We start from the raw sequence: 21,156 nt of genomic DNA on the forward strand, positions 1-21,156 counted from the left end.
TTTATGTTTCAAAAACGAAAAGGAGGGCCTCCCTGGTGGCGCAAAAGGTTAAGCACCACACTATGAAGCAGACCCGCAGCCTCTGCAGCACGAGTTCAACACCCGGCCGGCCAGGGAGCAACCCACATGGCCTGGCAGACCTCTCCTGTCTCGCCCGCTGCTCCCCTCAGCAGTGTATTTCAGTCACTCTGCCTGTTCTGTTCCTGCTCTATCTGTGGTGAATCCTCTCACCCCCCTCATCTCTGGCCTGTACCCCAGCTCTTGTATGCATAAATAAATAAATCTTTAAAAAAAAAAAAAACGAAAAGGAAATCAGCCATTTTCAAAATTTTTTATCCATGATTTTTAATCTATATAGATCCTATTTGTAAGTATAGAAAGTCAAGAAGAGCAGGCTTAATTTTATAAAAGGAAATGAATCAACAATTATTTAAAAGACCCCAAAAGAGCTGTATTAAATTTTATGTTAGAGGCATGTAAGGCTAATTTTTCCTTGTCCCACAGTATGTTTCTGATCTGTTATTAGCCAACTTACTAATAATTTGTTTGTACAGAATATAAGTTGATTTTTATTCTACTCTCAAAAGAGTATAATGCACAACCTTGGAAGGGATGACCTACTATAATTTAATAGTGTCATATTTGATGGTATCTCACATTCAAATAACACAAAGATTAATTACTTGGAAATACATGAGTTTCTTCTTTCTGCTGATGGAAATAAAAGGTCAGCACTTTTTTTAAATTTCTTTTATAGAGTCAGTGAGTAAATATTTTAGTCTTTGCAGGTCTCATAATCTGTTACAACTATTCAGTTCTGCTGTTGTGATGTCAAAGCCGCTACAGGCAGAACATAATGAATGGCTGAGGTTGTGTTCCAAATAAAGTTAAGTAAACTTTTTTTTATTCACATACACACACAGGTGGGCTATTGTTTGTCAATCCCCGGTGTAAATAATTAAGACATGACACACACCAAATTATTCTATCGGTGGTTTATAAAATCCTGAGGTGGTTTTTATTTACCTGAGGCAGCTGTTTGGCAATATCCCCACCTACAAAAACAGCCTCAAGATAAATCCAAAGGTTCTGGACTACTAGCCATTCTTCAATTATATCTGAGGAAGTAGACAGTTTATATACCCAATTCTGGATATTTTTTTTAAATGGAGCGTTATATCTAAAAAGTAAGATAGAAAAATATTACATCTCAAGGAAGATTCAGAACACAGTACAGCCTAACAAAGTAAATTACAGGAGAAACATCTTTGGGAATGAACATTTTTTCTATAAGGTAGGCCCTAATAAATTTCCTATACATAATGATTTTTTTTGGATTTTTACACATAAAACTCTTATAATTAATTCATTTGGCTGAAATTAATAAATATTATTTATTATAAATATTTATATCCTGTGGAATTAGGGACCCATCAGGAAAATGTCACAATCCAGGCACTAGCTAGAGTGAACTCTCACCCATGGACATATATAATTTCATGTCACACCCAGGAAGCCCTAGAGATTCAGCAGGCACTGATCAGACTGTTCTAGAAAAAGTTTTCTGCATTAATCCATTTGGTGCTACCAAGTTCCTCAGGAGAGCAATCTCCTAGAATATAGCGACTTCTTAGATACTCTCATGCTCTTTTCAGTAGGCCTCAACATGGAGTTTATTAGTACTAATGTATAAATACGTATTATAGTAATCAGGTCATATGGGAGTGAAGAATGAAACTAAGAAAACCTTCAAATTCTAAATTCTGTAGCCAGAGAGACTCTGTTCAAGTGAATGGACAGCCCTGTTCAAGAGGTCATCATCCAGGAAATGGCATGGCAAAACCTGCAATGAGCCATGAGGAAGTAATAGCCATAAAGTCTAAGAAGCACTGAATATGTTTGTGCACCTTTGCCAGGGTTGTTCAGATTCCTGAATTTTCCAGAAAGCAAATGATGTACCCTAAAATTTTAATCATAGTAAATTCACACAGAACTTTCTTGATTAGGAGTTTTGTGAATTAGTACAGTATCCAAATGCAAGATTACCTCTGGAATCAGAGGTCATGCAGAGTGCCATCAACCAGCGACCCCTACCTAGAAGATGGTACTAGAATCCCCATGCTCCCTGAACATTGACCTCAGTTGATGATGGGGTTGTGACTTATTTCATATGTGTTTTAGGATGAAGAACAGTTGGAAATTATTGTACAGTCAGCTAGGGGATGAGAGATTGCTAATGCCCAGACATTATAGTGCCCTGACAGTGTACTTAATCTGAATCCCACTGGAATTTCCTAAAGCTGCATTTAAGATCACAGGCACTTTCAAGTTGGTTCAGCAGCCCATACAGGACAGAGGAATCAGCACAAATAAAGAGCTTTTTCATCATAAAAAATGCAAACCTTTAAGTTCCAAACCACAAATAGCATGTTCTTTTCAGGTGTTGCCAGGAATCTTTTCTAGACCACTTGAGCAGGGTTAGCCAAAGAGAGAGAAGTGTGACAAGTTAAGAGTAGTTAAACAGTCATCTTAGTGGGGAGCCAAGATGTTCAGGAAATAAGATACCAATTTGGGGGAGAATAATTATGATGGAGCCCAGCACAAAAAAATAGGAAGAGAAGATGAAATGTAGGCCATGGTTATTAGGAAAGATAGGTTATTCACATAAAGACAGACAAGAGTTAACATGTTAGTACAGAAACTTGTGTTCTGTCCAGGTTGCAAGACTGGGCTTTTACCTTGTATTTTATAACCCTAAATTCCAAACTAAATCCTCATCCCCCCAAAAAAGAAATGTAAAATTACCTGTTGCTTAGTAAGGAACCTAAGATCATCAAACTATCTTCCATTAAGGTGATAATTTCTCCTGATTCTGTTCCTTTGAGTAGGAGTTCTCCTTTGCCCTTAAATTGTGCAAAACTCAGATTCTGGTTGGTCCAGTTCTCAACCACCTGATTCAACTTGGCTTCAATATCCTTCTCCTTAATGGCAGATATGCAAATATCCTTCAAAGAAAAAACCAAAGCATCTGTTATGACAATTTCAATTATAAATTGAGTGGCATCATAAAATCATAGAGTGTTTGAGCTTGGACCTAGAAGTCATGTAGTTCGGTTAGTCACTTTATGACCAAGACTCAAGATCATTCTGCTGTGAGTTCAGATCAGAACCTATTACACTCGAACTACTAATTATTTTCCTGTACCACATGCATGAGACCATGGAATTTAAATCACTTTTCTTGATGATATAATTGGAGTTTTTCAGCCAAAATGGAGATAATCACAGCTGCCCTATCCCAGTGGCTTACTGTAAGAGCCAAGTGAGAATATGTGAGTCTTTTGAACTCTTAAATAAAACTTATTCTAACCCTGAATGAATATCTGATTTGTTCAAAAGTAATGGTACTAGAATACAGACTGTTATTTTTTATGTTGAATTATTTCTATTGAGTTAACATTGGTGGACAACTCTTTGTTTTAAGGATGTAGGTTCACAACTCATCACATGCATGTTACCATACCACTCTAATCTATACCCATAGTCCACTGGGTCCCCTCCACCAACCACCCTCTTCTCTGGTTGTCTCAGTGCTGCAGGCAGATTTCAAAGGTTTCTTTTTTCTTTTTTTATTTTGTCTGTTTCTTTGTTTTGTTTCTTTGCATTCCACATATGAGTGGAATCATCTCGTAGTTTTCTTCTGATTTATTCATTTAGCTTAATCTCCTCCAATTCCATCCATGTTGTTTCAAAAGGCAATATTTCCTTATTTTGCATATATATGGATTATTTTTACACCTTTCTCTTGCCTAATTTCTCTAGCTATGACTTCCAATTGTGTTGAATAATAATTATGAGAGTGGGTATTGTTGTCTTACACCTGATCTTGAAGGGAAAGCTTTCCATTTTTCACCATTAAGTATTATCTCAGCTGTGGGTTTGTCACATGTGGCATAAAGAATGCTATAAAGAAATAAACAGGTTTTATTTTTAAATGGAAGTACAGTTAAGGAATAAGGAAGATAGCCTGTGGAGTTCCAAAACTAATAAATTTCAAATAATCATTTACTTGAATTACAGCATTATTTTACAAAACCTAGTAAGGTATATGACCCTTCCAAATTTTAAGGGTATATCATAGAAAGTAATTTGTATACCCTTTGTACTACTCTGAGAAAAGAAAAAGGAGACATTCTTTAATGGATCCTTGATAAGACCTTAAAATTTTTTGTACCTCAATGTCGTCCTTATTTTTAAGAAGTGGTGCTTCCATAATATTTCTAAGACAAAATGAATCAGATTCCACGTCAAATGGGGTTCCAGTTAACTCAGAGATTCGGTCCCAGTGTCTCTGTTTCATTGCCTTATTGGTCATCATTTCTAGTAGAGGACAAGACTCACTAAAATCATCAATTCTTTTTTTGAGATCCAAAAAAGCTTGCCAATCTTTAAGTCCTTTTGGAAGTTTGCGACATCTTTCCAAAAAAAAAAAAAAAAAAGAGACACATATTATTTTCACCTACACATTTCTTTGAAGAAGGTATTAAGTATATGCAACAATATGTCAGAATAAATTCACTGATGAAATACCTAGAAGATCCTAAGAACACGAGCACCATAAATAGTAAGCTCAATTTGATCGAAACTCACCTGTTTTGAAATTCCTGAAGTTCAGCATTAATTTTTTCAATGTCTACATCTCCCCAAAGTATTTCATAATAACCACTAATACTGCCCATTACAGTATCGTACAGTCCATACAGCTTCTGCAGCAAGTTGAGTTCCTTTCTGGGAAACCAAATAATGTAGTCATTACATAATGCATATTTTGAAAATAAATTCAATTATTAGATAGGCAGAGTTCAAACAATCAAGTATTTTATACATTATGTGTATAAAGTCTTATAAACAATAACATTCATACCACCATAATGGCTTGCAATACACTTTATTAAACCTCGATCAAATAGGTGAAATTTATAACCTCTCAAATATTCTAAATCATACTATGATTTAACTTTAAAAATGATTTTATTGTTATTACTACACCAATCACTGCAAATGATATGACGAAAACTTTATGATAAAAAGATCAAAGCTAAGGCTAAGGTTTTATTTGATTATTTTTTCTATTGAAGGCAAACAAGATTTTTATGAGACCTTCTGCCTTTAAGTTGAAATTAAATATTCTTTTGTTAACAAAAGTTTTCCTTCATGTTACCAAATGAAATTATAACCAAACAACAATTAAAACAGGGATTCCAGGTTTAAATAAAGTAAAAGTTCTACATTTTGTAAAAACGAATTGATCACCCAACAGAGATTGAGTTTTCCTCAGAACTTCCTCAACTTCAGCATACCGTGAGAGTCTAATTTTAGTTTCTGAGTTTACTTTTTAAGTAGTTCTATTTATAATAATTAATATTCAAAACTTTATCATGTTTATCATAAATGATACAGACAAAAGAAAATTTTCTTATGTTTTAATAGACTAATACTAATTTTACCTTACAATTATAACATGGATAGATAGGACCCTTTGATAAATCTGACATTTTCTGCAATCTTAGTTGTCTTGTTTTTCCAATTCTTGATTCATTTTGCTAATTCACCATCCTAGAAATTATATTATTATTAATCACTAATTATTTCCAACTATGTTAAAAATGAATAAATGAATAAAAAAGCAGAAAACAATGAAACCAACTTTAGGGGTGATATAATAGTGAAGAAAATAATCATTGTTGTATCACCCTTCAGTTTCATTATTTAGTTGCCCAAATTATTGCACCATCACTAAAGAAAGTATCAAGAATTCAAGAAACATCATTTTCATTTTCTGTTGATATTTGTTGAGCTTTTACAGTTCAGAATTCAGAGGTTTTTTTGTTTTCTACCTAAAATAGCAAAAAGAAAACTGACAAAGGGTATTAAACAGAAAAGAGACAGAAAGCAGTACTCTACACTCTTAACTTTTTAAATGAAATCTCAGACTATGAATCTTCAGATGATGATTATCTAGATAAATTCTATTAAGCTCAGTAACTTAAAAGTGCAAATATATTTCAATAGAATCAGGGTCTTCATCATACAATATTTTGCAATAAGAATCTAGACCACCTGGTGAAAGATAAGTGGCAATATTCTGTTGTTACTTACAATGCTTGTGTAAGTTTTATTTTATACATTCTATTAATAGAGGATGTTGAAGGCAGATGTATATTCAAAGTAAAGGAAATAAATGATTTAGAAAAGGAAATAGATGGTGTAGAAAAAGAAAAATTCAGGGCCTCCCTGGTGGTGCAAAGGTTTAAGCACCGCACTATGAAGCAATCCACAGCCTCTGCAGCACGAGTTCGATTCCCAGCCAGCCAGGGAGCAACCCACATGGTGCATCAGACCTCTCCTGACTTGCCCACTGCTCCCCTCAGCAGTGTACTTCGCTCAGTCTGCCTGTTCTGTTCCCCACTCTGTCTCTGGTGAATCCTCTCACCTCCCACATCTCTGGCCTGTGCCCTGGCTCTTGTATGCATAAATAAATAAATCGTTTTATAAAAAAAGAAAAAGAAAAATTCATTGAATTGTCTATTCAAATCTATAAAGATTTTTATATCTATAGTGCAAAGAAGATGGCTTTCTTCTCTTTAACAAAATTATCAGTGTCCAAATTTTCAAAAATCTTGAGTTTTAACAACACAGATGCAAGAAAAATCAGAGTAAAGATAAGCTGGAAACTACTGGAGATGGACTTGAAACCTGGGATCAGTGCTGACAAGATGGGCATGCTCTGGCTTCATTCATGACAGCTGATGAGCGGTTTGTATTTGAAAGTATAAAAAAAGTTTAATTAATTAATTAAAAAAAGAAAGTTAGCCCCAGTTACTTTTGCAGTTACTCTGCAAAAGTTTACAGAGTAAAAGTTTAGATTTTCTTTGATTAAATTGTCTAATAAAATTGTTTCTTTACTATTCCTTTATTCTTACTTCCATGAATTATTCATAAAATTACTTAAAATAATTAAAAACTAAAAACAATAAATGAATAAGGATGATTTTTTTAATATACTGAGAGTTAAAATTAAACACTGAATCTTAAACTGACTCTGCAAAAGAATGAATTAGAGAGTTCATGCAGATTTCCTAGGATCCAATCCCAGAGATCCTAACTCAGTAAGTCTGGAGCAAGGACTTTGACATCTGCAATTCTAATATGATTGTTTGTTTGAGTTAAGCTTGGAGAATGACTGCTAGAGAAAAATACATACCCTAATGATTGAAATGCTAATTCATTTTACAGCAATTTCATGTCTGTTTTGCCATGACATTTTCATACTGTGACTTTGAAAGAAGTCAACATAAAGTCCTGATCTAAAGCCAACATCCTAAAAAGCGAATACCACTCTTTTAATTTTACTTTTGAGGAAAACTATATTGAAAATTCTTTTAAAATAGACTTGTTTCAAAATCAATTATTAAAGGTTAAAATAAAGAGGCCTTCAATCTCAATGAAGTCAAAATCTACTCAATGGATAAAGCTCTTAGCATAAAAGCAGTAAAAGAATGGTTGAAAAGGTTGGGCCTCTCCGGTGGCACAGTGGGTTGTCTGCAGAGCTGTGAAGTCCACAGTCTCTGCAGTGCAGGTTCAATTCCCGACTGGCCAGGGAGAAACCCACATGGTGCGGCAGACCTCTTCTGTCTCGCCTGCTGCTTCCCTCAGCAGTGCTTTCAGTCTGTCTGCCTGTTCTGCTCCCCACTCTGTCTCTGGTGAATCCTCTCATCCTCCCACACCTCTGGCCTGTACCCCAGCTATTGTATAAATAAAATAAATCTTAAAAAAAAAGAATGGTTGAAAAGCTTAGGACAGCTATTGCTCTATCCAAATTGCAGTGTTTCTGCATAATCACTGATGCTACTCAAAAATCATGAAAAGAGAAAACAAAGCACAGGCTAAATATGCTAGGCCATGAATGCCCATAATTTATTTTCATTTATTTTTTATATTTTACATCATTGTTCATTTTTAAACAATATTTGCTTCCCCACCCACCCCCAGGTGTAGTCCCCACAGAATTTCCTTCACCAAAGCACCCGTGCACCATCACCACAGTCCCCTGTGCTCCTCCCTCCCTCCCTCTGATCCCTCTCCCTCCTCCTCCCCTGCAGATGTCTCTGTCTATTCCTCTACAACATCACTTTTGTATATGGATGGGTGAGAAATAGCCAGGCATAAGGGGAACATTTAAGAGTAGTCTAAGCTAGACCTCACTCTGCATTCAAAGGTGATGTGATTCTTCTAACAGACAATATTTAGTTATTTGCATATAACACTTGTACATTTTCTCAACTTACCTGGTTTTGTGCAAAACTTCATAGTCAGTAACAGGCAGCCCAAAAAGCTGTTCGCCAGATGAATACGTAACAAATTTCCTCCACAGATCATCAAAGTTGGCCTATAAAAAAGGTTTTCAAATTATACTAAAATGTAATTAATTCAGACTCCATGAACATGAAATTTATTATAACCAGCTACACTGAGGTTTATTTAGTAATATCTATGAATAAGGATTTCTACAGAAAATTTATGCTGATACCAAACCACCAGAGGAAAAGTTAAGCACTTAGGAAAATTAACTTTCAAGCATTCTGATAACATTCATTTTATATAAAATTACTTCTTTAATAAATTAAATGGTCTCCACAAGACCTATATTTCAAGTTTCCAAAAATATGTCAAACTACATTAAAAAAAAACTATACATCAAGCTTTTTCACAAATTTAGATGGTCATCTCTCCCACAGAGTTCAAATGAGGGAAGCATTTGTGTAATTCATTCAGGCCTGTTCTCTACAAGCAACAAAATCTGTAAAACAAATGATTCCATTGTAACAGCATTTGAAATAATGCTAACAATTTAAATCAGCAAAGTTAATGATCAAGTGATATGACATAACTCTAACATAGGTAAAGAGATACTCAGAAATACCACTTGGTATGTGGCAAAGCTATGTTTAAACTACGGAAAGCTTTCATACCAATTGATTTGCTGCAAATGTATGTATTCCTATTAAAGAATAAAATAATGGTTTTTTGGACAGCAACTCTGTGTCTCCCAGTAGAGTGACAGTGCAAGCTGCCTGCATATAAATACAGACAGACATTGGGGTGGGTGAAAAAAAACAAAACACTAAAGGGGATGCAGAACAGAGAGATGTTTATTACTCCTACTTTAAGAAGGAAAGACAATTTTTAAAATCTGCTAAGGGTTCCCCTGAATGGTTTTTTAAATCTGCTAAGGTTTTAACCCTAGTTGGGCAGGGTTCAAGTCTCAGCGCTATCAAGCTATCCACAGCCACTGTAGCATGAGTTCAATCCCCAGCCAGGGAGCTACTCACATGGTGCAGCAGACCTCTCCTGACTCGCCCACTGCTCCCCTCAGCAGTGTATTTCAGACAGTCTGCTTGTTCTGCTCCCCACTCTGTCTCTGGTGAATCTTCTCACCCCCCACCCCGCACCTCTGGCCTACACCCCAGTTCCTCTATGCATAAATAAAAATAAATCTTTAAAGAAATTAAAAATAGGGCCTCCCCGGTGGCGTAGCGGTTGAGCACTGTGTTGCGAAGCTGCCCGCAGCCTCTGCAGCCGGTTCGATCCCCGGCCGCCAGGCGAGAGTCCCACATGGTGCGCAGCCCTCTCCTGCCACCCGCTGCTCCCCTCAGCAATGTACTTTGTCAGTCTGCCTGTTCTGCTCTCCGCTCTGGCCCTGGTGAATTCTCTCACCCTCCCGTGCTTCTGACTGTACCCAGTGCTTGTATAAATAAATAAATAAATGTTTAAAAAAATAAAATAAAATAAAATAAAATCTGCTAAGATTCAGTAAAGAGGAAGAAGTTAAAAGTAAAGGAGAAAACAAGAAGAGACAACAAATACTGTGAAGACCCCCATCCCCCACCATGAGAAGATAGGCCCATCTCTCTGAAATTTATATCACAGACCTGAAATTTTCCCTGTAAATTTGGAGACAAGGTCATCTGTTCAAACAAATACCAAAACTCCTCCTGTTTCCATATTTCTGTCAGTGAATAGCCCTACCTTCTGAAACTGCTCAAGCTGGTAACCTTGATCATTACCCCTCAACGTCAAGCCTATCAAGACTGTCTCTTTCAAAAACTCATGATCCACCTAGTTGTCTTCATTTTAAAGAGTGCCATTTGGATTGGTCTCCATTTTTACACATCTCTTGCTTGTATCACTGAAACTACTGTCAGTCTAGACCATTCTCCCTTGGAAGCATTCTCCATACTAATACCTAATGCCAGAGAAATCTTTTAAGATCACAAGCGTTATAAAATTCAAATGTGTTCATGTCATTCACAGCTTAGAACCTCCAACCCTCAGGCTAGGCTCCTTGTTCTAATCTACAAAACCCTCCACGAGTGATCTCTGCACACCAGGCCTCCATCCTGCAGCATTCTTTTGGCTCACTGCACCCCACATTTCACACCTTACTTTTCCCAAAATCTCCCAGCTTGTACCCTCATTGTTGGACCTCTGAATCAGATGCAAATTCTGCCTGACCTGTTTTTTCTCCTTTCCTCTTGGCTGACTCTAACTTGACCCTTAAGACACAGCTGAGAGGTCTCCTTTTTCTGGAAGTCTCTGCCAACTGTACCAGACCCCTGTGGCCTGGGAGTTCCTCACATCTCTTTCCACAGAAGAAGTTCTTTTACCTAAATCACAGAGCTCCCTATATGGCACTATGATTAGCTCTCTGTCTCCCTATCAAATCTTAGCAAATTAGAGGTAAGGGTCATTTATTAATCATTTTTCTATCAATCAAGCCCCATAGAAGGTATCTGACAACTAGGACATCAAGAAAAGATGAACATATAGACATTCACTGTATGAAAGAGGATGGAGGACAGTAACAAATGACAGGACTGCCTGATGCTCCTGAAAATCAAGTTCACAAAGAAATTCATGAATCTGTAAAACATTCATCCCAAAGGGTGTGTAAAATTTCTCTAGATGAGATGGTGAGGGGTTGACCAGACCCAGTGAGAACTGTACAGTGTGAGGCAAATCAAGGGAACTGGGAAGTTTAAAGTGAAAGTTACAGAAGTAGGAATGATAATGGACACGTAGGAAGAGGGGGAAATCATTTGTCAGTACTTAAAATCTTATTTTGATACATTTTATTATTCCATGATTTTTTCCCTATCATTTTACATATAAATAAGACACCTGGAAATCAAATAAGGTATACACTTATTCTATAAAAATACAGAAAGGCACTCTTTGGAGAACAAGAAAAGGAATCAACCACCTTATTTAGCAGGTAAGAATACAATTAAAATCTGTACACACCTGAAATAGTAACATTTCTACTATAAAGTAAAATACATAAATTTTCTCCTAAAATCATTTAAAGAATAGTAGTGTAGGGCCTCCCTGGTGGCGCAAGGGTTAAGATGCAGCCTATGAAGCTGTCCGCAGCCTCTGCAGTACCAGTTCAATTCTTGGCCAGCCAGGGCCACATGGTGTAGCAGACTTTTCCTGACTCGCCCGCTGCTCCCCTCAGTAGTGTATTTTGGTCAGTCTGCTTGTTCTGTTCCCCGCTCTGTCTCGGTGAATCTTCTCACCCCCCACCCCGCAGGCTTGTACCCCAGCTCTTGTAAGCATAATAAATAAATCTTTTAAAGAAAAAAGAATAGTAGTGCATTGTCAATTAACAAAAAACTTTTAGTTTTACCTGAAATATCTGAAGTCTGTTGCTAGCTTCTTGGGGTGGAATATTTGGAACCATGGGTCCTTCCTGTAATTAATAATATCTCTATTTTAATTCTTAATCATATGTATTTATAAATTTATTGGATTTGTCTATAAATACCTTTTAAATAAATAACTTTGCTTTTAATGTAATGGTCTAATTTTGTCCTGTATGTAAAGCTTTCATTTATTTTTCCTAAGATTTTTATTGAGCTATCATTCACATATTATACAATCCACTCATTTAATCTGTACAATTCAATGGTTTTTATTATATTCACAGAGTTGTACAACCATAACCATAATCAATTTGAGGATATTTGTATCACTCTAACTTTCATTCATTTTTAAAGGACCTTGATGCAGCTAATAAAAAAAATCTGACAAAATTATATCCTGTAGAAAGCTTGTACCACAAGAGCTCATTTTAATTTCATTTATGATTTTAAATGATGATGTTGTGGATTACAATAAATACAGAAATCTGAGAACAGCCTGTTTTCACTAAGAGTTTAGCTCAATATAGAACACACATGAACAAAGCAGAAGGCAGTCTCTGAGTCAGAAAACAGTGGCAAAAAAGGACCCCAGAAGGGCGATATAATCATGAGTTTATGAATATATTAAATAGACCAGATTACCATAATAGAATGATAGGGCAATAAAATGTGGGTAATGCAACTACGAGGTAAATTTGGTTGCTGTTTAAAAAAGGTGCTATAAAAGTAGTTCCAAAGTTTAAATTATCTTAGGAATAATTGTGACCACTAAAAGGAAGTAAAATGTGTTGGGCAAATAAATCCAATTTCTGGATTTAACTTCAAAGAGGTCAATCATTATCAGTCATTTTACCAGGCTGAATAGTCTGTGGAACAGACCCAATATGACATTTATAATTTATTTTCAGTGACTCTTTTGGTTTTCTAAGAGTTAGGGGGAAGTAGTTATATAATGCCCGGGTAGTAGGCATTTATAGTTTCTTACAGCCTTCCAAAAACTATATTACATTTTCCATTATGAGAATTTTGGCCCTGAGATTTCACAATCTTCAAATTTGTTGCTCCTTTTAACAGTTAGATCTTTCTTTTTCTGTATAACATGCTTAAAGGGCTAGCTTTTTTTTTAACATTTATCATTTTTTACATTTTTTTAGACAATATTTGCTTCCCTCCACTCCCTCAGATTGAGTCCCCATAGAATCTCCTTCCCCAAGGCACCCATGCACCATCACCACAATCCCCTGTGCTCCTCCCTCCCTCCCTCTCACTCCTCACCCTCCTCTTCCCCTGCAGGATGTCTCTGGTTTATAATTGTCTGCTTTTGCTTTGCTGTGTTTTGTACTGTTATTTTTTTTTAACACTGATGTCTTATTTGGTTCCCCTATATTCCTGTTATAAGTGAAACCATCTGATATTTTTCTTCTTCCTTCTAGCTTATTTCACTGAGCATAATTCTAAAGGGCTAGCTTTTTTATGATAGTTGCAAATATACAAATATAGCCTCTTACCTCAATGTACAAATCATAAACACCCTGTATTTCTCAGGGTTTATCACTTTCATCTCAAATAAACATTCAACAGAACATTGAATATACAGTATGAAAATACTTAAATACCATCTCATATGATTCTGCAAAGTTCATGACATCTTCACGAAAAACTTCCACAGACTCAAGTAGATTACTTTTAAACTTTGGCTGCACTTGAACTAATTCATCTTGAACAGAAACCTATAATAAAAAAGAATATTCAACCTGAGAGTGAAAGTATAGCATTTAAATGAAAACTATAATTCTTTTCCAGCAAGTTTGTAATCACATAGATGTCATGAAAGCAATAACCCAAATGTACTACAAAGAGACTCCAATTACTGTGGCTAGAGAAACAGTTACTACTATAGGTTACATGCAGTCTCAAGGGCCAGGCTAAGATCTGGGATTAGCAATAGCTAGTAGGTTCACAAGGGCACAGTGTTTGAGCAGTTCCCTGAAAGAGATCTCTATCTTGGTAGAGATGCCCTCCAAATGGTTTTCAACGACGTTTCTCTTAAACCTTCAATCATAATAACTAGCATTCAGTTCATGTTCACTTTCTACCAGGCTCTTTATGTATGTTATCTCATTTAACCTTCACAACAACCCTGTGTGGGAAATATTAATATAATACCCATTTAACAGGTGAGAAAACTGAGCCACAGCATGACTAAGTATCAGTATGACGTAAGGTTAAGATTAAAAACCTGGCAATGTGGTTCAGGGTCCCTCCTCTCAATTAGCCTTATCCATAGCATCTATCTAGAACATATACTACTTTAAACATAATGGTAGTTGTAGTAAAGGATGGGTCACTGGGCTTAACACTAACAGTTAAAGAGAAAGAAGAATAGTCCAAGTGAATCTTTTCCATTGAATAACAAAGTTGGGCCTTACAAAATCTCAACAGAGGGCCCCTATTTCCTTCCTACCACATTCTCCTAACTAAGCAGCAAGAATTTTTCAAAATAAATGATAATCAATAATGAGCATAAATTTAAATAAACATTTCATACACATCATCACAGAAGCCTCATAACAGCATACCAAAAAATCTCTAAAACATTTCTAAATGACCATATGAAGAAATTGAGAAACAAAATTTTTTAACTTGCATAAGGCCACCCAACTGACTGGTGACAGGACCAGAATCACAAGTCATGGCCCCAATTTTCAATTCTGTTCTTTGCCACAACAGCTTGCTTCAATCTCATTCAATAAACTCTTCCATACAAATAAAGGATCTGGATCCTTCCTTGGAGAGCATTTTTATTTTTTTTTCAGATTTTATTTTATTATTATTTTATTTTATTTTTAATTGCAACCCCCTTATTTTGTCCCCATACCTCCTTTCCCCCCCCCCCCATAGTGTGTCTCTGGTTCATAGTTGTTTGTTGATTTTGATTTTTTCTTTCTTATAGCTATTCTTTTTCCTGGTCCCTAATTTAGGTTTTCTAGATTCCTGCTATGAGTGAGACCATCGGTATTTTTCTTTTTCTTTCTGGTTTATTTCGCTGAGCATGATCCCCTCCAGCTCCATCCACGTTGCTGCAAATTGCATGTGTTTATCTTTTTTGAATGCTGAGTAATATTCCATTGTATATACGTACCACATCTTCTTGATCCAGTCATCTATTTTTGGGCATTTGGGTTGTTTCCAAAGCTTAGCTATTGTAAATAGTGCCGCTATAAACATAGGGGTGCAGGTGCTCTTTGGAATTAATGTTTCTGTGTCCTTTGGGTAAATACCTAGGAGTGGAATTGCTGGATCATTTGGAAGCTCTATGTTTAGTAGGTCCAGAGATCTCCACACAGTGGAGAGCATTTTTAATGTGCAATTTGTCATATGACAAATGAACGTTTACCATGTTCAAAAATGCTTAGAGGGAAATTTATAAACTATAAACACCAACACTAAGAGAAAAGAGATCTCAAATCAGTAATTTAACCATCCACATTAATGAACTAGGCCTAGAACAACAAACTGAACCCAGAGCAAGCAGGAGGAACAGAAAATTTTAAAATAGAGCACAAGGATATGATATAGATAAAAACACTAGAGAAAAATCAAACTAAAAGTTTCTTCTTTGAAAAGATCAACAAAATTGAAAGCCTTACCTAGAATAAAGGAGAAAGGATTCAAATTATGAAAATTGAGAATGAAAAAAGGGGCCAGCACTTCCTACATTATAGAAATAAAAATTATTTAAAGATCACAAGTTGCCAGAGGCAATCTATGAAATGGAAGAAAATATTTGCAAATCATGTATCTAGTAAGGAGTTAATATCAGAATATATATAAAGAATTCCTATAACTCATCAACACATAAGTAACCAGTTTAAAAACAGGCAAAGGAGTGTACTTACAGCTTTACTCTGCAATTTGTTGAAAGAATATCTCAAGGTATCAACTGCTTCTGATTCTTCTTTGGTTACTTCAACTTCAAATCTGTTTAAAATAGCATAGGCTTCCTGGAGGGGGAAGGAAAAGGGACAGAAGTTCAGAATCATCACAAGACAGCAACTGCCAAATGATTTAGTTACCGTCTAGAAAAACACTGCAATATCTCTGAAGAAGAGAGTATTCTAGAAGAGTGCTTTCCCAAATTAAACATGTATAAAAGGCACCTCTAGATCCCACTGACACTAATATTGAGTCTAGGTCCTAGGCACTGAAATCTGCATTTGATAAGTACCTGAGTGATTCTGATGGGGATATAAGCAGATCACACTGCGAAACTATTCTAGAAAATATCCCTAGGGTTATTTTGTGTCTCTCTCCCTCCTTAATCTGGTGCCAACACCATGCAAAAAAAATTTTCAATATCCTTCTATCTATACATATATATATATATGTTATATAAAGAATGGAATAAATTGATGATGTTGTAGGAGACACTGAAAAAAAAAAACAAAACTAGAATGATCAAAGGGATGCACTGGCAATTGTCTTTACCAAAAGAATTTATGCTAAAGAATTAAGCTTCTGCAGTTAGAGAAAAAAAAAATGTCATGATAATTTGTTAAATCTTGAGGAGTGGGTGGTAGCCCATACCCAAACTTCTCAAATACCAATATTTAAAGGAGTAGTAAAAGGATGAAGTTCATTAGCTACTAAAGAGTGTGAGCTCTAAGTGGGACTTCGATCATGAAATCATGAGCACTGGGGATCAAGAGATGGCAGTGGGGAGGCTAATTCCCCTGCAAGCAATAAATAATGTCTACAGACAACTGTAAGCAATATATAGTCTATAGATGATTTTAAAGAGAGTAATAAAATGAATTAGGTTTTATTTTTATTATCACCATGAACGAGAAATTCTAAATGTTAGTCATAAAATAACTGTGGGAGACACAACAATGGTCTCCACACTATTGTCCACATCATAATCTCTAGAACCTTACATGGCAAAAGGGACTTTGTAGATTTGATTAAACTAAAGAATCTGAGATGGGGAGATTAGTTCAGATAAACCAGGTGAGCCCAATATAATCACTAAGGGAGAGAAACAAGTGACTGAGAATGTCACTATTCTCTAAGATGTCAAAGATGAGATGATCTCAAGGGAGAGTGTGATGGTATTGCTCAAATGAGTAAAAGACTGCAGATAGGCATTAGAAGCTGGAGGAGGCAAGGAATGGATTCTTCCCTAGAAACTCTAGAAGGAATGCAGCCCTGGTGATATATTAAGTTTATCCCCATGAGACACATTTTCAAACTTTTGATCTCTAAAATGGAAAGATAAAAAATTTATGTTAGGGTATGGTAGTGTGCTGCAGAAGTAACAGGCAACTAATGCAATACTCTTCCATATAAACATCATTTGTTGATCTAAGTTGCAACAGTTTACGATTAAGCCTAAATGTACCATTCCCACCACACTGCTGATGGTCTCCAACAGTCATGAGTGAGAGAATCCTATAACTGGTTTCCAAGAAAAGCCAAAAATATTTGGGTAACTTGCCTGACATGTGGGGACTGAAGTAAGAGTGTACAACCCTTTTCTGTACAATGTTGGTGCCGGCATAAAAAATAATACAGTCTATTGTTCTGCAGTAAGTGTCTAGTAGTATTAATATATTAATATTCCTTTGTATACTGTTCATTGTTGATAATTGTCAGCATCAGAAAAGAGAAACAGGCAGAGTGTGCCATAAAACGGATGAAATATGTTAACAGAATTACTTTTTTAGTGTGTACCTGTTTTTTAAAAACAGTATTTCAAGAAAGAAATAGGCAATTATTTCTTACTTCAATTGGTCCCAAAGTCATGTCCATTTGAATTTCATTATCACGGATACAGGACAAGGCTTCCATTGCAAATCTGACATCATCTAAATCACGGATCGGTCTAGACAACTTTTTCAAGTATTCATTGATAAATGTTATCATGTCTGACATTTTCTTTTTGTATTCCTCATTCAAGTATCTGCAGAGTAACATCTTCCATGCCTTAGCCTCAATTGATAAGGCCAATTTCATGGGCTCTGGTGAAGACAAGAAAAGATCAAAATAAAATGAAATTTGACATTCTGAAACTACACATTCACTTTTTGTATAATCTGGAGCATCTATAACTGTACTGTCCATTATACATGTTGAACACTTGAAATATAGTTAGCCTGAATTAAACATGCTGTAAGCAATGTTATTTCAATTTTAAAAAATTAAGAAAAAGCAAATGTGCTATAAGACTACTAGATTTTGAAGACTTAATTCCTATCTCCATAGAGTATGTTAAACTGTGCATGAGAGGAACACTAAAACTTATGGGGAATTACTTTGAGAATTAGTTCTATGGGAATTAGTTCTAGGACTGTCCAGTTGTATCTGGCCATCCCATTAGCAGCCTTCATTCATCACCCCCTCCTCCTTTTCTTCTAGGTGGCCCAACACAATGGAATGGAAATTTGGATTTCTGCCTTGCATTTCTTATAATTCAATCTTGACCTCTTCTGCATGATTAGAAAATGTATTGATATATAACCAGGCCATGTACCCAGAGCCTACCCGATTGTCCCAGGCAATCCTGGCCTTTCATGGTCCAGTTCAGAAACCCTTCTTGAGAGTTTGGAAGGATATTTGAAGAGGAACCAGATAGAGAAGCAGAAAAAGTCATGCACAGAGGCAAGAAGAATTGAGAGGCAGAAAAAAAGGATTTCCTCAGCTTCCTATATTGTACCTGCTTCTGATCTATTCCTAAGATTTCATTGCATCTTGGATTCTTGGATATACTTTTTTCCCCTTAACATAATTCAAGTACATTATTATTCCTTGAAAACAACACAGCCCTAAATCATCAACTGTTGTGCATTCTTTCTTTCTCCTCACAATACCCATAATCCCTCGTCCTGCCAAGTTTGAAACATGGCTGCTCCCCTCTCTCTCAACCTCCAACAGTTAAACTGAAAGGACTACGGAGCTGAGGAAAGTGCAGCCTGAAAAAAGACACACGCCAGCATGCTGACTTGAGGCTGTGAGGTACGACCTCATGAGAGATCTACATCTCCTAGACCTTTCTTCTTCTTTTCTTCAGGCCTAGAGGATTCATTCACGTTCATCATTCTTTATAACTGTGATCACCTGTTCCATTTCTTAACTGCTTCTTTCTAAAATCAAGCATCTGACCAACTAGAACACTGTATTTAGGCTAGAGTATTACCCACTCTAAGGGAAAAACTCGAGTCTTTGTAGTCATTGTGCCGGGTGTATAGCTTCTGATTCCTAACTAAATAATTTCCCCAAGTATTTGGGATTCTTCTCCAAATCACATCCTTCCTTGATATAATAATAGTATTTAATATTTATTAAACATCAATTATTTGTTAGACACCAAGCTAAGTGTCTCATACAAAATAGTTTATGAGGTGGGCACTGTCATTATTATCAACAGGAGAGATGGAGTTTAAAGAAGTCAAGTAACGCTGGTAAGGCAAACTTGTCTCCTTAAAGGTAGAGCTGAAAATCTACATAAGGAAATTGAAATATCTTCTGAGAATAAAATCTTACAACTTAGGACAAGACTATTATATCTCTGTGACTATAACAATAAGTAGACATCACTACTAGTTTTAAACCCAAACCATAAACCAACTCACCTCAGTTCACATATTTTTACAAGTAAATCAGTGTCAGCCCCACCCTTCTGAATATCAACCAATCAGGAAGAAAATCTCAAGAAGCCCACCTCTGAGTGACAACCAATCAATAACAGTCTCACATGAAATATCTTTTTACAGATGATGGTAACTTATTTAAATCCACAATCCTTGGGCACCATGCTGCCCAGATATTCTGTATGAAGCCAATTATCTCTTCTGCTAGGAACACTAGGCCTGAACAAAGCTCTCCCTCACTAGATAAGCTATAAAGTCAGCTTGCTCTTTTTATTTCAGAAAGGAAGTGACTGATCATCCTTTGACACTGTACTCCAAATGGATTAACTATTCCAGGAAAGCCCAAACTGTTTGATTCCTATCTCATACATACAACCCGCTCTCCTCACAGTAATCTGAAAATATGTTTCACCTGTGATTTTATTTGTTTGCCAGTTGAGGAATTGTGAAGTGTATTAAGCCACCTGGCATAATATTATATATGAAAGATATATATAATATATACTACATATGTTATGTGAACATAAATATTTTATATATGAACAATATTGGTGGTCCAGAAATATTTACAATATTGTATAAAGGTACCTCACTCACCGATTTCCAAATAACATAAATTTCATGTGGAAATACAGATACTTCACATATTTAATAAATATTCTTCAGTACCTGTATGCAATTCAAGTGCTCCTACAACAATAACAGGCTTCAACTCATCAATCTCCTGTTCAAAGGTAGCATAGCGTAGAATTTCTGACCTGATCTCAGTGAGGGAAGGGTTGTTAGCCAAAAACTCCTGCAGTAAGGAAACAACATTATCATTAATGTTTGGACAGTATAAAGTTTACAGTTTTAATAGTTCAATTAGAAAATTGCATTAGCTTATACACTTTTCCATGTGTATGTGCTATCAGGTTAGTGTCTGGGTAAAGAAAGCAATGAACCAGGAGCACTAGGAGCAGAGGCTCATGGAAGGATGTTCATAGACTATCAGGAAAGATGATTCAGAGCTATAATATTTCCTTGAGTCTCTAACCAAAAACATAGCTGAGTCTGTTTAAGTGTGACACACCCTTGAATCCTTGACCTCTAGAGAGTGTCTGGAATACAATTTACTGAAGTGAATTAAAAAACAAAATCTACTTGAGCCTCATTATTATCAACAGCCTTAGAGTGTCACTGTGAGAATGACACCAGATACAAGGCGTCAGGTCACTGACATGTATAGGTTCTTGGCCTCTGCTCAAGAATTCTCATCAATGTCATTACTGTTTTCCTGGTTCTCCCATGAGTTAGGGAAAATTAAAACCCACACTGCATCAGAGTTAGTGAAAATCCACCTTCACTCTCATGTCCCGGTCCTCTGTCCAGAGAGTCTTGTACTTTTGAAAGTCCTGCAGGGCCTCCTGAGCTACCTTTCTCAGAGAGTTCACAGAGGAAGAAAGGAGGAGGACCAACTTGGAGATATCCTTATGCTCGGCTACTCCTGGATAAAAATTCTTCAGCTTCCTCGGAGGAATAATTTCTTCAAAAGACCCTAAAAGTAGATGTTTTTATACTATAGATAACTTGCTATATTCCAACTTTAACATTATCAATTTTAATATTTATAGACTTTTTTCAAGATGTATTTTCTGAAAGACCCTCCCTCCAAGTAATTAATAACTATTCTCTTCCTATGTTCACTTATTCTAACTAAACTATTATGCCAGATTTTGAGGTCCAGATTTCTTTAATATGGG

General features: G+C 36.0%; 1 protein-coding gene across 1 annotated transcript in view; it reads right to left on the minus strand.

Annotated features, from left to right (window-relative positions):
• The window catches only part of DNAH8 (dynein axonemal heavy chain 8), a gene marked incomplete at its 3' end in the record, with an annotated part of 299,195 nt that overhangs the window by 189,644 nt on the left and 88,395 nt on the right, over positions 1 to 21,156 (minus strand). The window contains exons 23-33 of the mRNA XM_084228672.1: positions 20,755 to 20,951; positions 20,084 to 20,210; positions 17,550 to 17,785; positions 15,665 to 15,769; positions 13,382 to 13,495; positions 11,750 to 11,812; positions 8,349 to 8,449; positions 4,651 to 4,788; positions 4,235 to 4,475; positions 2,806 to 3,005; positions 1,027 to 1,180 (exon numbers count right to left, since the gene is read on the minus strand). Coding sequence (XP_084084798.1) covers positions 1,027 to 1,180; positions 2,806 to 3,005; positions 4,235 to 4,475; positions 4,651 to 4,788; positions 8,349 to 8,449; positions 11,750 to 11,812; positions 13,382 to 13,495; positions 15,665 to 15,769; positions 17,550 to 17,785; positions 20,084 to 20,210; positions 20,755 to 20,951 — 1,676 coding nt within the window. The remainder of the gene's footprint in view (positions 1 to 1,026; positions 1,181 to 2,805; positions 3,006 to 4,234; positions 4,476 to 4,650; positions 4,789 to 8,348; positions 8,450 to 11,749; positions 11,813 to 13,381; positions 13,496 to 15,664; positions 15,770 to 17,549; positions 17,786 to 20,083; positions 20,211 to 20,754; positions 20,952 to 21,156) is intronic.

This window comes from Talpa europaea (genome assembly GCF_964194135.1).
Source record: "Talpa europaea genome assembly, chromosome: 2".
In the NCBI taxonomy this organism is placed as follows: domain Eukaryota; kingdom Metazoa; phylum Chordata; class Mammalia; order Eulipotyphla; family Talpidae; genus Talpa; species Talpa europaea.